Source organism: Anticarsia gemmatalis, chromosome 28, assembly GCF_050436995.1.
Source record: "Anticarsia gemmatalis isolate Benzon Research Colony breed Stoneville strain chromosome 28, ilAntGemm2 primary, whole genome shotgun sequence".
In the NCBI taxonomy this organism is placed as follows: domain Eukaryota; kingdom Metazoa; phylum Arthropoda; class Insecta; order Lepidoptera; family Erebidae; genus Anticarsia; species Anticarsia gemmatalis.
The window spans coordinates 2,537,290-2,551,249 of NC_134772.1; the positions used below are offsets into that span (position 1 = coordinate 2,537,290).

Genomic DNA, 13,960 nt, shown 5'->3' on the forward strand with positions numbered 1-13,960 from the left:
TTTATATCATCACGCTACGACCAATAGGAGCAGAGTAACAGTAAAAAAGTGTTACAAAAACGTGGAAAATTCTGACCCATTCTCTCTTATGTGACGCAAGCGAAGTTGCGCGGGTCAGCTAGTTTCACATAATTCTGTTTATTTGAAAAAGCACACACACAATCATTATCCTTAAAAACACTACTGTTATGAGTTTGGCATAACGTGACCTGAATGCGTGCCGCTATTCTCAGCGAAAGTAAAATAATTCAGATTTGGGTAACTATGTCCGACTTTAACCTCCCCAGCTAAAGTTTCAAGTCTGAAATAACCATCTCTAATCTTAGTTAGTAGTTTAGGGGTTAAATACGTACCTAATATTTGATGTTTTTTTACGCTTTGAAATAGGCCTGAGTAGGGAATGCAATCCCGACTCGAGATCGTCAACTCGAGATCCCTCGCGATCAGAAATATCAATCCCGCGGGATCCCGAGATTTTCGGGATCCCGTCTAGTTAGTAAAAATAATACAATTCGAACGGCTTGTTTAATGTAATATGCGTGTGATAGTGTGGTGAATGCAATAAATTATTATTTGAAAGAAAATAAAAGCCTTTATTTTTGAATATTACTAACAACGTAACATAATTAACAGGTGCAATATCATGAACATAATTCAAAAAGTAGGTGTAGCTCCAGGAGATCAAAATAAAAAGTAATCACATGGCATTTTGAAAGTAGCCTCTTAAAATACAAAGTGTATCAATAGTACGAGCTTCTAATCGGCATCTTAAGTCTATTGGAATGTAGCCAGCTGCTGAAAATGCCCTCTCCGACAATCCCGAACGGGATCTCGTCATGTTATGCTTCGGGATTGATCCCGAAAAAATACACGGGATCTCGCGAGATCGGGATCCCGCGAGATCGGGATTGCATTCACTAGGCCTGAGTGTAATCGTTCCAGAAAATGCCGTAGGCTTTATGGAAAGCACCTGAGCCAGTGACTGCGTGTAGCGCCTGGTTATAACTGCTTAATACCAGTTGGCAACCAGACAACCTTCAGAACAAGTGGCTTCTTGAAATACAAGTGCATTATGCGTGTAGGAAAGTGTTATCGAAACGATAAAGGATTATTATGTCTGCAACGGAATAAGAGTGCTCTTCCGCTTTAATAATATAAAGTTAGTAAATAACTATGCAATATTTCAGATTTTCAAAAAATTGACTCGAAAAATGACGTCAAGCCATCGCAGTTCATTGTCGTGTCTCGATGCGTAAGGCTACGTTCTACTAGTTCTACTTTCAGGAGTTTCTTTATATACTTTATTATATACTTCCATTCATTATCATGCCTGTTACACCCAAAGATGTGGGCAGAGGTGAATAATACACCCGCGTTTCTCCTTTTACTGTGTTAGTCCCATCCTATCGTCAAATCATGTTATCATCACAACATATTATAAATTAAAATACCCTCACCGAGTCTGTTAACGACGAAAATACACGAAATGGATTTTCATGTGGTTTTTCCGTAGAATAAGCGTTATTGGTATATTATGTGTATATGTATAAGGTTTTGTGTAAAATTACTTTTTATCTAGGGCGAAGTCGGGGCATTCAACTAGTCCTACATAACTTTCTTGTGAGCATAATATCTTGTTGAAGAATATTATGTACCTACCATAGTGGAATAATTTCTTGACTTACGACGCTTTGCTTCATACCTGCTCAAGGCTTTAAACCCCCTAGATCCACCTTTACCTGGATAAAACTGCCTAAAACCAGTTAGCAACGAGACAACCTTCATTGCAAGTGCAATCTCAAACTTTGAGTGCAATGCGTAGAAGGAAATGCGTGAACTCAAGTACTACACACTTAGTATAAGTATTGATAAGCCTTATCAATGGTGCAATGTATCGATTTGGCGTTATGAAGCAATCGTTTTGGTATCTTTTTATGACGCATTTAAGCGCCCATAGCCAGTTGCGTCCATCGGGAAAGCAACTTTGGCGCGGTCATTCTATAGGTGGGTCACCGTATAGTGATATTTGAACCAGGAGTACAAATGCTTCGGAAGGCACGTAAAAAGACGGTCCCGGTAGTTGTCTACTAAGATATCAGAGGCACTGTAAAAGGCCTCCGGGCTAGAACAACTTTGATACTAGGTTGACCACTAACCATACGATAAGAAGAACACGCATGATTAGACCTTGATACTATAGAAAAGTTTAGGAGGGCTTGTAGCGCAATTTTCGGAGCTGTAGAGTAGCCACCGTTTGACAATTAAAATTTCTTCGAAAAATTAATTGTTAGACGCTGAATCCGCTAGGAATGTTGATCAGTTTTAGCAATATGGTTCTCCTTATGATGGGGCGCTTTGTAAACCTTCGGGTATAACAGGCGTTATATTAGGTCGGGGAAAAAGTCTTTTCGCATTATAGTATGTATGAACTTGTAATTTGGATTTTGGATTTGGATAATGCGAAAAGACTTTCCCCGACCTAATATTATGTATGAATGGATAGAAACAGGATATCAATAACAATGACGACTAAAGGAAAATAATAATTTTGAAATCGAATTTCTGAAACATATCCCCCATCTTCAGTTACATAGCCGAGTTACTCAAACAATGGACGGAAACGTAGCGGCTAATTGTTTCAGTCGGTCTAGAATCAACACGTATTCATATGCTAAGAGCCGTGCAATATCATGGCTTTAGATAAAAGATTATTGTACATAATACAATTTTAAATGAATAGGCTTTGCACGGGTTTTGTTTGTTACATATGTATAGAAATACGCTTGTGGCTAAATATCATAAGGCACACGGATCGCATTCTGCGGTTAAGTGACGCTTGCCGAGGTTGTCTTATGGATGGGTGACGTCTTATACATGTCGTGTTTCGGAAGGCAAGTTAAATTGTGGGTCCCCTTTTTATGAAATATTTTGAAGTTTCACCATCAACGATCATTATTATTAAGTAGCTTTTAGACGCAATTTAAATTGTATGAAATTAAGTTATTTGAATAAATTATCCTATTATTATTATACACCGGGCACTTATCTAACCACAGGCTAGAATTTTTAATTTTTTTAAGTCCTTTTAATTATTCTAATACAATTTAAGAGTCGCTTTTGCACCCTCCAAGAAATGTTTTTGTTTAAAACAGACAATATTTTCCTTATTAATAAATATTACTTATAAAATTTTCGAGTAGGGATCGTTGCACGTGCCTCTGCTTACCTTCCAAGGGCACAGTTCCATTGTAATATTATTTATTTTAACAAGTTCTCGACAATTTTAGATATACCCAAAAATAGTATGCCCAATGTAACTACAATTAGAACTATATTTATTTTCACCTCTGTTGCAAAACAAATATAAACTTTAAACCCTTTAAATTTGATGATAATTAGATGAATAAATAAGACCCTTATTTATGACGTCATATCGCTACGCTACATTATAATGTACGTGTCTGTCTGTCTTGTTCGCGATAAACGCAAAAATTACTGAACGGATTCTGATATAGTTGTTAAAGGTTTTAGTAAGTGTATTATGATAAGGGGGTATGTGTGTATTGGCCAAAATATGATCATGATTTTAGATGATTGCGAAGCTACTACAAATTATTTTTAATTAATTAATTTTCTGCTACAGCTACGTACTTTAATTAACATGATTGTAAACACGCGGTAGACAAACAGCCGAGAATTTAGAATCTAAACGATGTTAACTTGTTCTATACTACTAAACTTCAGTCTTGCTTTAAAAAAATCGCGTATTACATAAAGGAAAAAAATATTCAAATACTAGCTGACCCAGCAAAAGTGGTTTTGTAATATGAATGGAAAAAAAAAGTGTCACTTAGGGGTATGAAAAATAGATGTTGGCCGATTCTCAGACCTACTGAATACGCATTTCAAATTTGGTAAAAATCGGTCAAGCCGTTTCGGAGGAGTGTGGCAACGAAAACTGTGACGCGAGAATTTTATATATTAGATATCGGCTTGGATGTAGAGCCCATTACCCCTGAGAAATGATAGCGATAGGGCGACTACTTTAACCACTGCGCCCTCTCTTCACGTGTGAACATTAGTATGGCTTAGTTTTTATAAAGGTTTATTTAGTTTAAATTATAACAATGACATAGTTGTTTGATGTTTACTATTACACTCATTATATTGTGTAATAAGGTGGTGCTGTACTATAAGATATACCATATCAATAATGTCTGTCTGTTGAACTTTATTCTTTCACATCTAAACTGCTTCGCCGATTTTAACAAAATTTAACATGAAGGTAGTTAAACCCCTTTATTAAATAGGCAACAATATTTTTTTTAAGTTAATTTTATTTTCAAAATTTACCCACGAGAGAAAGCTTTAAGGATCAACTGGCAATTTAAACGGTATATTAGGTCGGGAAAAAAGTCTTTTCACATTATAGTATGTATGAACTTGTAATAAAATATTTTCTCTACACAAAAAGCTCGATATTTGGGTACCTCACGAGCTCACTGAAAGAAACCTAATGAACCGTGTACTCATTTGTGATTCTTGAAGCCAAGGAGATTTTATTACAAGTTCATACATACTATAATGCGAAAATACTTTTTCTCCGACCTAATATAATAATTGATTTGGAAGAAAAAATAGCTATGCTTTAAAAATTATCTTTATAAAAAAGCCCTTTACATTATATCTTGTAATACACAACAATCATTACATAGACGGGTATTTACGCGATTTAGTTAACCTTGGCAAGGTGTTAACTGTTAATTAAACTGACAAGTAGTACTGTGATAATTATGTAGTTTGGATCGCGAAGGGCTCCTACCTTTTAGGGATAGGTACAGTTAGTACGTACATGCATACAAACATACATACGTGATATAATATTATAATGCAACGGGTCTTAAACGAGATTGAAAATTAAAAGTTAAGATACATTATTTGTTTCGATCGAAATATATAACATCACGCCTTACTCCCATAGGGGTAGGCAGAGACCAAAGAACGTCACTTGAATACTTGATACGATCTTTACGAACTTTCCATGCTTAATTCACAACTTATACATCTTGTCATATGATATTATGCTGTATCCATGATTATTGTGTTTTTTAATTTACTCTTAATATGTAACGTGCAAAAATAAATAGGTAAGTACTCAGGTATTACTTAAAATATTTGAAATCATAACAGACCCCCACCACCTTCCACCAAACGTAAACAAACAAATTTAAAAAGCAAATGCGAATTGGAAAGTCCATAAAAAAGTATAACAAAAACAATATGGCGCCTAGAAACGTAGTGACGTAATGGAACCGGTTCGAGGTGGTTCCAAGCGGTTCTCGCCGGCCGATACCGGATCACACCAGTTTTAAAAGGCCATTGAACTTGGCAAGTACTCTCTATTGTTTAAACTTTGTGTTAAATTTCAACGTTTTAGCGGATTTTAGTTCAGTGAAGTGGATAATAGATGTCGCTGTTGTGATTGTGTGGTATTTTTGAGTATTTTTTGGTTTTAGTTTTGGTTATTTGTTCGTGTTCTGTAATGGAGAGTTGAATACCTAAATTTAAATTTAAATGTAGGCTGAAAAGTGTCTTGAACTAAGCCTTATCGTACGAAATTTTACTGGCAATGGTTGCTGAAATGTAGTTCATTCATCGTGTACTAATTTCTCGTGGTGTCATAAACCCCCTCCTCCCCTCTACTAATACTTTGCAAGGTTTTTTATCCACAAATTTCATGCAACTTTTAGTGTCCATTTCGTGCCTCAATTCAAATAATTGTTAAATTATAAAAATTTCAATTAATAAGCTCAATTTAACCTGATTGACGAACAGTCTCTTACCTCCTGACAGTCGTTTTCAATAACCTATCTATTAGTATCTATCTACTGTTTAGTTAGCACACATACTTAACTATGTAAATGTTGTATTTTGATGATTACATCAGTTTCTACTTAAAATTGATGTCTATTGAAAAAACTGTTAATTGTACTAACAGTCGATCGCAAATTAAGTACGCATGAACGAATCGTTTCAGAAAGATTGAATTGTTGCTTAAAAATAGATATTTTTTAACCTTGGGCATTGAAATTAGTTTTTTTGAGTCCTATTTTAACCAATTAGACCTGCACTGCTCAATTTCGGTTGCTAAGTGGCCTGAGAATCCAGAATTTTCGGGGAATTCCCGCGTCTCGTTATTAGCCCTTATTCTCACAGATTTGATTACACTAATCGTCTTTGGTCTTTGTCTACCGATATGAAAAAATGGCACGATTTTATGTGTATGTAATTTTTTCAAAAAAAGTTACTATAGTTGCGAATCTATCGGCATTAGCCTCCCATGACGATAATTAGGTAAACTACCAGGAAATATAGCTTAGGGTCTATTAACTTAAAATTGTACCCAGAAATAAAGAATGAGGTGCCCAGCAATGAGAAAATTCTTAATGCCAAATACAAAATAATTTCTCGGGAGGAGGTACTTACCTATGGGACGGTTTAAAACAAAGAAATGTGTGTTTCTCGGGACCACCTGTAGTGTGTTTCGCTTTAACTCACGTAATAATTGTTTCCTAGAAAAAACAATGAGTTTTTTATATTCCAATCATAATTTATATACGTCATAAAGAGCACTATTAACTATTGCAATTATAATAATATTATGTGTAATGAGTATTATATAAAAACTAGATGTATCATGTTATATCTAACTATGTATGGGAAAACTGCAGCAGACACGTGTTACTGAAACTAGATTGAAACTTATTAATTAACTAGCTGACCCGCGCAACTTCGCTTGCGTCACCTAAGAGAATGAGTCAAAATTTTCCCCGTTTATGTAACATTTTTCGTTGCTACTCCGCTCCTAATGACCGTAGCGTGATGTTATATAGCCTATAGCCTTCCTCGATAAATAGGCTATCTAACACTGAAAGAATTTTTCAAATCGGACCAGTAGTTCCCGAGATTAGCGCGTTCAAACAAACAAACAAACAAACTCTTCTCTTTAGCTTTATAATATTAGTATAGATTATTATTAACAAAATAGGGGATAGAATAATTAATATGATGCGGTTTATAATTTAACAAGATTTTGCCCGCAACTTCGCCGGCGTGGTTTAGTGACTTAGTCCCGAATTTCCATACAAACATTTAAACCCTTTTTACCCATTGAAGAAAAGTGCTATCCCAAAGTCAGCTCTATCTTTGTACAAAATTTCATTAAAATCGGTACCTTAGTTTAGACGTGAAAGCATGACAGACAGACAGAGATACTTTCGCATTTACTAAATAACAATATATTAATGTAAATAACATGACCTATTTCTTATTACGAATCCGTTAAATAAAATATATTAAATATCGTCTTTAAGTCCTTACTCCTGTCATTGCCTTCTAATGCCAAAATTTAGGGCTACTGCTTACTTGATAGTTATTTGATCAATTGAAAGCAATCTCAGGATCAATTCTGAGTTTACTTGAAGGCTATTTAAAATTCTTCTTTAGTTCTATGTTTATACAAGCTTCAGATTCTTTTTTTTTCTGATGACTATCATCATCGATCTTATTTTTACTCTTAGGTACTGACATATTTTTATGAAAAGTAGTCCATTTTACTCTTAAATGCCATAACACAAATATTACTCAACCTTGCAAACGAAACCTCAACCAAAAATCAAATATTCCAACAATCAGATCTAAACATCACCTAACGTAAACCAATGTGACAAAATGGCGGAAATGTTGCAAAGAATCAAAGAGCTTGGTAGGGGTAAGGAGAAGAAGAGTAAATGGCAAGGCAGTATGTATTCTATGGTGTCCTGCAGTGACCTGACTCCGGGGAGCGTGGAGATCTGGCTGGATCTGCCCGATGAAATCAAGTATGATCCGCTGTTGGCGCCTTTCAAGCAACGGTACGAGCAGCAACATGGTGAGTCTATTTTAACTCTTTAGATTATTTTTTTGGGCTTGCTACCCTCATATTCAGTTGGACAATGGCCGCCTTTACACACACACTGTATCGCACGTTCTTAGGAGCGCACAGGATTACGCGCGGGAAAGCAGCGCGCTCTTCGAAAGCGATTTTCTTCGCGGGCGCGGACAGATGAGCGCGGCGCGTGGTCTTTCCTTTCCCCTTACACGCGCGATTGTTGTTTCATTCGCGATAGAGTGTGTGTGTAAAGGTGGCTATTATTTATCGAACAACAAAACCGACTCGACTCAGTTCGGCTTATGCCGATTGAGCTCACAAATGAATGGGTTGATATTCCAGACATATTTATGTGATGTATAGGGTCTACCATCTTACACGCTAACTACAAGTTTGCAGTCGACACCACTTGAGAACTGTTTAAAGAACTCTCAGCCTGCAGTAATGCTATTTTTAGCAGTCTATACTATCGAGTAACGAGAATTGAATTAGAAATCTGTCCTCAAATACTGCAAAAATAGTTCCTACGGCGCCCGTTATAGGCGCTGATCCATCTGAAACTTATGTGGCGGTTAGAATATCGCTCTATAGGTCTTCTCTCATTAATTTTCTTCACCGTTTCAAGCAGGTTACAGAACAATAAAATTGTATGAACATGATGCATATTTCTCACAGGTAAGATCGAGGCAGACATCGCAAATGAGGGAGATAAAACGATATTTGATAAGAAAACAGACGTGGAGGCGAGAAGGGATGAGGCCAATGATGTACTTAAGGATGCTACCAATAGGTGAGTAAATAACAATTTTTAATAATCATTTAATTTGCTTGTTTGTTTGTTTGTCGTATGGTAAGTGGTCAACCTAGAGTCAAAGTGGTTCAAGCCGCCCGAGAGGCCTTCGACGTGGCTTAACGACTGTTATTTTAGTAGACAACAACCGGGACCGACTTTTAACGTGCCCTCCGAAGCACGAAGACGCCCAGTTCAAATACCACTATGCGGTCACCCATCTATTAGTTATTAGTCGGTCAATGTTCATCGGCAGATACGATACAACTAATGAACAGAATAATTAAAAACCAATTAACTATCTACAAAGTAACCTGAGGCGAGATATCAGGCATGGAGCCGATTAAATATTACTAGCTTGCGTCACATAAGAAAATGGGTCAAAATGTTCCCCGTTTTTGTAACATTTTTCACTGGTACTCTGCTCCTATTGGTCGTAGCATGATGATATAGCCTTCCTCGATAAATGGGCTTTCTAACACTGAAAGAATTTTTCAAATCGGACCCGAAGTTCCTGAGATTAGCGTGTTCAAACAAACAAACTAATAAACAAACTCTTCAGATTTATTATATTAGTATACATACTAATATTATTAATGCGAAAGTAACTCTGTCTGTCTGTCTGCTATTCAATCACGCCTAAACTACTGAACCAATTTGCACGAAATTTGGTTTGGAGATACTTTGATACCCGAGTATCATCACGCTACGACCAAAAGGAGCAGAGTACCAGTAAAAAATGTTACAAAAACGGGGAAAAATTTCACCCGTTCTCTTTTTTTCGACGTAAGCGAAGTTGCGCGGGTCAGCTAGTATTAGTATAGATTTTATCGGCACTTCGATAAACCATGCATGGATAGCAATCGATGAGAGACCATTTGATATCAATCTACCTCCAAATGTGACCGTTATTTTAAAATTATAAGTCTAATGTTTGTCTGTTTGTTTTACAGGTTAATGGAGCCAATGCACGAAAATGATGATACGAAATTAAAGTCTGTCAAAAAGAAAAAGGTTTGTAGAAAATAATGTACCTAACTACAGATTTCTTAGGCAAAGGACTCTTCTTAGTAGCAAGGGTAACAGAAATTAGAAGAAGTAGATGTTAAAAATAATAAAGGAAGGAAATTAAGTAAAGAATTTTTTTTACAAATACATGAAAATAAGGTCATTAGTATATGATTTCTTTTACAGATAGACCATGTACTTCGTATGGTGAAGCTGTTCGCGCTGGTCTGCTGCTGGCTGCTGCTCACAGTGTCACTGCTCATGAACATGGAGCGATCTGAGGTGGTGCTGCATACTGCCGTCCAGGAAGATATTAAAGGTATAACAATATTTAGCCCATTACTGTTCTTTATGTTCTTGTAATGCTCGTGGCTTAGTTACCAACATCTTGAAAGTCTGATAACCAGTCTTACCAAAGGGAAACGTGTTGTAAGATAAATTGTAAAATACTGGTAATCAGCTGCAACCGGTGAGACAGGAAGCCGACTCCAACATAGTTTGAAAGAAAGGCTAGACTGATGAGATATTCCCTACTAAGCCTATAAAACAAAAAAATATGTTACAATTTTTTGAGGGCGTGCAAAGTCCCCAACCCGCACTTGGCCAGCGTGGTGGACTCAAGGCCTAACCCCTCCCTCATTACGGGAGGAGACCCTTGCCCAGCAGTGGGACAGTAATGGGTTAAATTTATTTATTTATTTATTTATTACAATTTTTTTACTCACATTTGTCGCGTCACATCGGATCGGACTTTTGTAGTTTTAGTATTAAAGACGCAAATAATTTTGCATATTGAACCTTATCTTCTATTACATACAATCTTATTTACATTGCACCTTCATAAACCTGTATTCTTTTCCTCCAGTATACGAGCTCCCTCCCAGCAACGAACGGGTGAAAGTGTTCATCACTCTGAAGGGTCCCTTCGCGCAGGCAGCTACCAACGACACTGTCTCCAGTCTGCAGCTGTGGTTACATCGAGCCGTGGCTGATGGCGACGTTGAGTTTCAACAGGTAAAGAACTATTAGACCTTCGCGTTACATGTTTAAAACAAAAGCCACCCGAATCGATCGAGGTTAAGCTATACTTGCTAAGGTCAGTGAGTGGATGGGTGACCATATATACATACCGAGTTCCTCCGTGTTTCGGAAGACACGTCTTCTTATCGTATGGTTAGTGGTCAACCTAGTGTCAAAGTTGTTCAAACCGCCCGAAAGTCATTGACGTGGCTTAACGACTGTTGACAACAATCGGGTCCGACTTTTTAAGTGTCCTCCAAACCACGGAGAAGCCCAGTTTAAACAACACTACCCGGTCACCCATCTATGAAATGACCGCGCCAAGGGTTGCTTAACCAACAGATCGTTTACCGATCAATAAGTGCAACTGACTACGGGTGCCTACCACTTTAAGTCTAAACCACTGAACCGATTTGAATGAAATTTTGTGCAAAGAAAGTTTGATACCTTAGAGAGGTCCTAAGGCGCAACTATGCAAGTAATCCATACTAATATTATAAATGCGAAAGTAACTCTGTCTGTCTGTCTGTCTGTCTGCTACTCAATCACGCCTTAACTACTGAACCAATTCGCATTAATTTGGTATGGAGATATTTTGATACCCGAGAAAGGACATAGGCTATATATCATCACGCTACGACCAAAAGGAGCAGAGTACCAGTAATTAATGTTACAAAAACGGGGAAAAATTTCACCCATTCTCTCTTATTGGACGCAAGCGAAGTTGCGCGGGTCAGCTAGTAAGCAATAAAGTCCACGTGGACAGGTCACAGGCAAGACTACAATTGTAAATAAAGTGACAATAATCATAACAGTTTTACGATCGCAAGAATAACATGCAACACTCATATCTACATTGTTATACAAACAGCTGTAATTGTGTCAATATTTACCTTTCACACTTATAGACGAGTAATCTAATATCAAATGGGAATTAACTCGATCATGCATTTTTACTACATACATATGCATATTATTAGGTCGGAGAAAGAGTCTTTTCGCAATAATAGTATGTATGAACTTGTAATAAAATCTCTTTGACTTCAAGAATCACAAATGAAAACACGGTTCATTAGGTTTCTTTCAGTGAGCTCGTGGGGTACCTAAATATCGGGCTTTTTTGTGTAGAGAAAAGATTTTATTAACACATTAATGACTTTACGAATAGTGAATTGCGCTCACCGGTCGGTAAACGATATCTAGGTTAAGCAACCCTTGGCGCGAATATTCCATAGATGGGTGACCACATAATGGTATTTAAACTGGGCGTCATCGTGCTTCGGAGAGCACGAAAAAGTCGTCACGGTTGTTGTCCACTAAGATAACAGTCGTTAAGCCACGTCAAAGGCCTTCGGGCGGCTTGAACAACTTTGACACTAGGTTGACCACTAACCATACGACAGAATAGAATAAATTAAATTCTTCTTCTTTCCTCCAGAACTCCTCAAAATGGAACATCCACCTGCAACCGGAGGACATTCTGGACTTCTCGCCGAGCTCCACTGAGAGTCGAACCTTGGTCCTCGAAGACAGCCTGCCCATCGTCCACAGTGACGCGAGGTACTACGTCAATGATACGGACGAGTATGATGCTGCGGTACATGAGGAGATCACGAGGTGGGACCAGATTGGAAGAAATGGTGAGTAGATATTTTTGTATGATGAACTTTTTCTGAAAAGTGTCTGTAAGAAGAGTAAAGGCTTATCTATACTAATATTATAAAGCTGAAGAGTTTGTTTGTTTGTTTGTTTGTTCGTTTGGACGCGCTAATCTTCGGAACTACTGGTCCAATTTGAAAAATTCTTTCAGTGTTAGATAGCCCATTTATCGAGGAAGGCTATAGCCTATATTTCATCACGCTACGGTCATAAGGAGCGGAGTAACAGTGAAAAATGTTACAAAAACGGGGAAAATTCTCTCTTATGTGACGCAAGCGAATTTGCGCGAGTCAGCTAGTGATAATATAATTCTTCAAAAAAAAAGTTAAGTGTGGGTTGGACTAGCGCACTTAAAATTCCATACTATCTATAAAACAACTAGCTGACCCGCACAACTTCGCTTGCGTCACATAAGAGAGATTCATAATTTTATCCCCATTTTGTAACATTTTTTACTGGTACTCTGCTCCTTTTGGTCATAGCGTGATGATACATAGCCTACAGCCTTCCTCGACAAATGGGCTATCTAACACTGAAAGAGTTTTTCAAATCGACCAAAAAACCAGTAGTTCCTGAGATTAGCGCGTTCAAACAAACAAATTCTTCAGCTTTAAAATATTAGAATAGATAATGAATCGCAAAAATGTATGTCTGTAGAAAAAATAAACTACTGGATCAGCAATTATTTTTTAATTCAAGCAAACTTGCTAGGATCAGCTAGTAAATAATATAAATAATCTTTCAGGTACAAAAGTGACTCTACGCATGAGTACAACCAGCAACAACACAGTCCCACTGACCATCAGTTACCAGCTCAACCCGTTAGACCCTGAGGAAGGCATCATATACGCCACTATACTACTGATCACTCTATATATGCTTATTATATTTGAGGTAAGTTGTGTTAAACTTTTGCGTTGTATGTTCATAACAAAAGCTGCGCGATTGTGTCTCTGAGGTTAAGCAACGCTTGCCAAGGTCGGTGACTGGATGGGTAACCATAATATATACGTATCGAGTACTTCCGTGTTTCAGAAGGCACGTTAAATTGTATGTCCCTGCGGTAATTTTGATAGATCTTTGACCGTCGTTCTTGAGTAGTCAGAAGCTTGAAAGTCTGACAAGTCGGCTTGTCGAAAGGTATCGTGTTATAATCCAGTTAGGGTTGTGGAGGTCAGATAGGCAGTCGCTCCATGTAAAATATATATATATGTATAATATTCAGCTGCATCCGGTGAGACTGGAAGCCGACTCCAACATAGTTTGGAAGAAAGGCTAGATTAATGATTAAGTCTAGTGTCTCAATTCATAATTTTAAAATTAAACTTTCTTAATTTCAGATAGTAAACCGTACAATAGCAGCCCTTCTCTCGTCGTCTCTCGCTGTAGCAGTCCTGGCACTAGCTGGTGAACGACCCTCCCTCCCCGAGCTGGTCTCCTGGCTGGATGTGGAGACGCTACTGCTGCTGTTCAGCATGATGCTACTGGTGGCCATCTTGGCTGAGACTGGGCTGTTTGATTACCTTGCTGTACTGGCTTTTGAGGTAAGAAGA

The 13,960-nt window shown here is 37.5% G+C and overlaps 1 protein-coding gene across 9 annotated transcripts in view; it reads left to right on the forward strand.

Moving 5' to 3' along the window:
* The window catches only part of hoe1 (OCA2 melanosomal transmembrane protein hoepel1), a 46,181-nt gene that overhangs the window by 20,632 nt on the left and 11,589 nt on the right, over positions 1–13,960 (forward strand). For 6 of the 9 annotated variants that reach the window (XM_076132570.1, XM_076132571.1, XM_076132569.1 and 3 more), the window contains 8 exons: positions 7,827–7,930; positions 8,606–8,720; positions 9,674–9,734; positions 9,915–10,047; positions 10,594–10,742; positions 12,187–12,388; positions 13,153–13,301; positions 13,748–13,951. In XM_076132570.1, coding sequence (XP_075988685.1) covers positions 7,827–7,930; positions 8,606–8,720; positions 9,674–9,734; positions 9,915–10,047; positions 10,594–10,742; positions 12,187–12,388; positions 13,153–13,301; positions 13,748–13,951 — 1,117 coding nt within the window. Of the gene's footprint in view, positions 1–7,695; positions 7,931–8,605; positions 8,721–9,673; positions 9,735–9,914; positions 10,048–10,593; positions 10,743–12,186; positions 12,389–13,152; positions 13,302–13,747; positions 13,952–13,960 lie in introns of all 9 variants that reach the window. The other 3 variants (XM_076132572.1, XM_076132573.1, XM_076132574.1) reach the window with 1 other exon arrangement.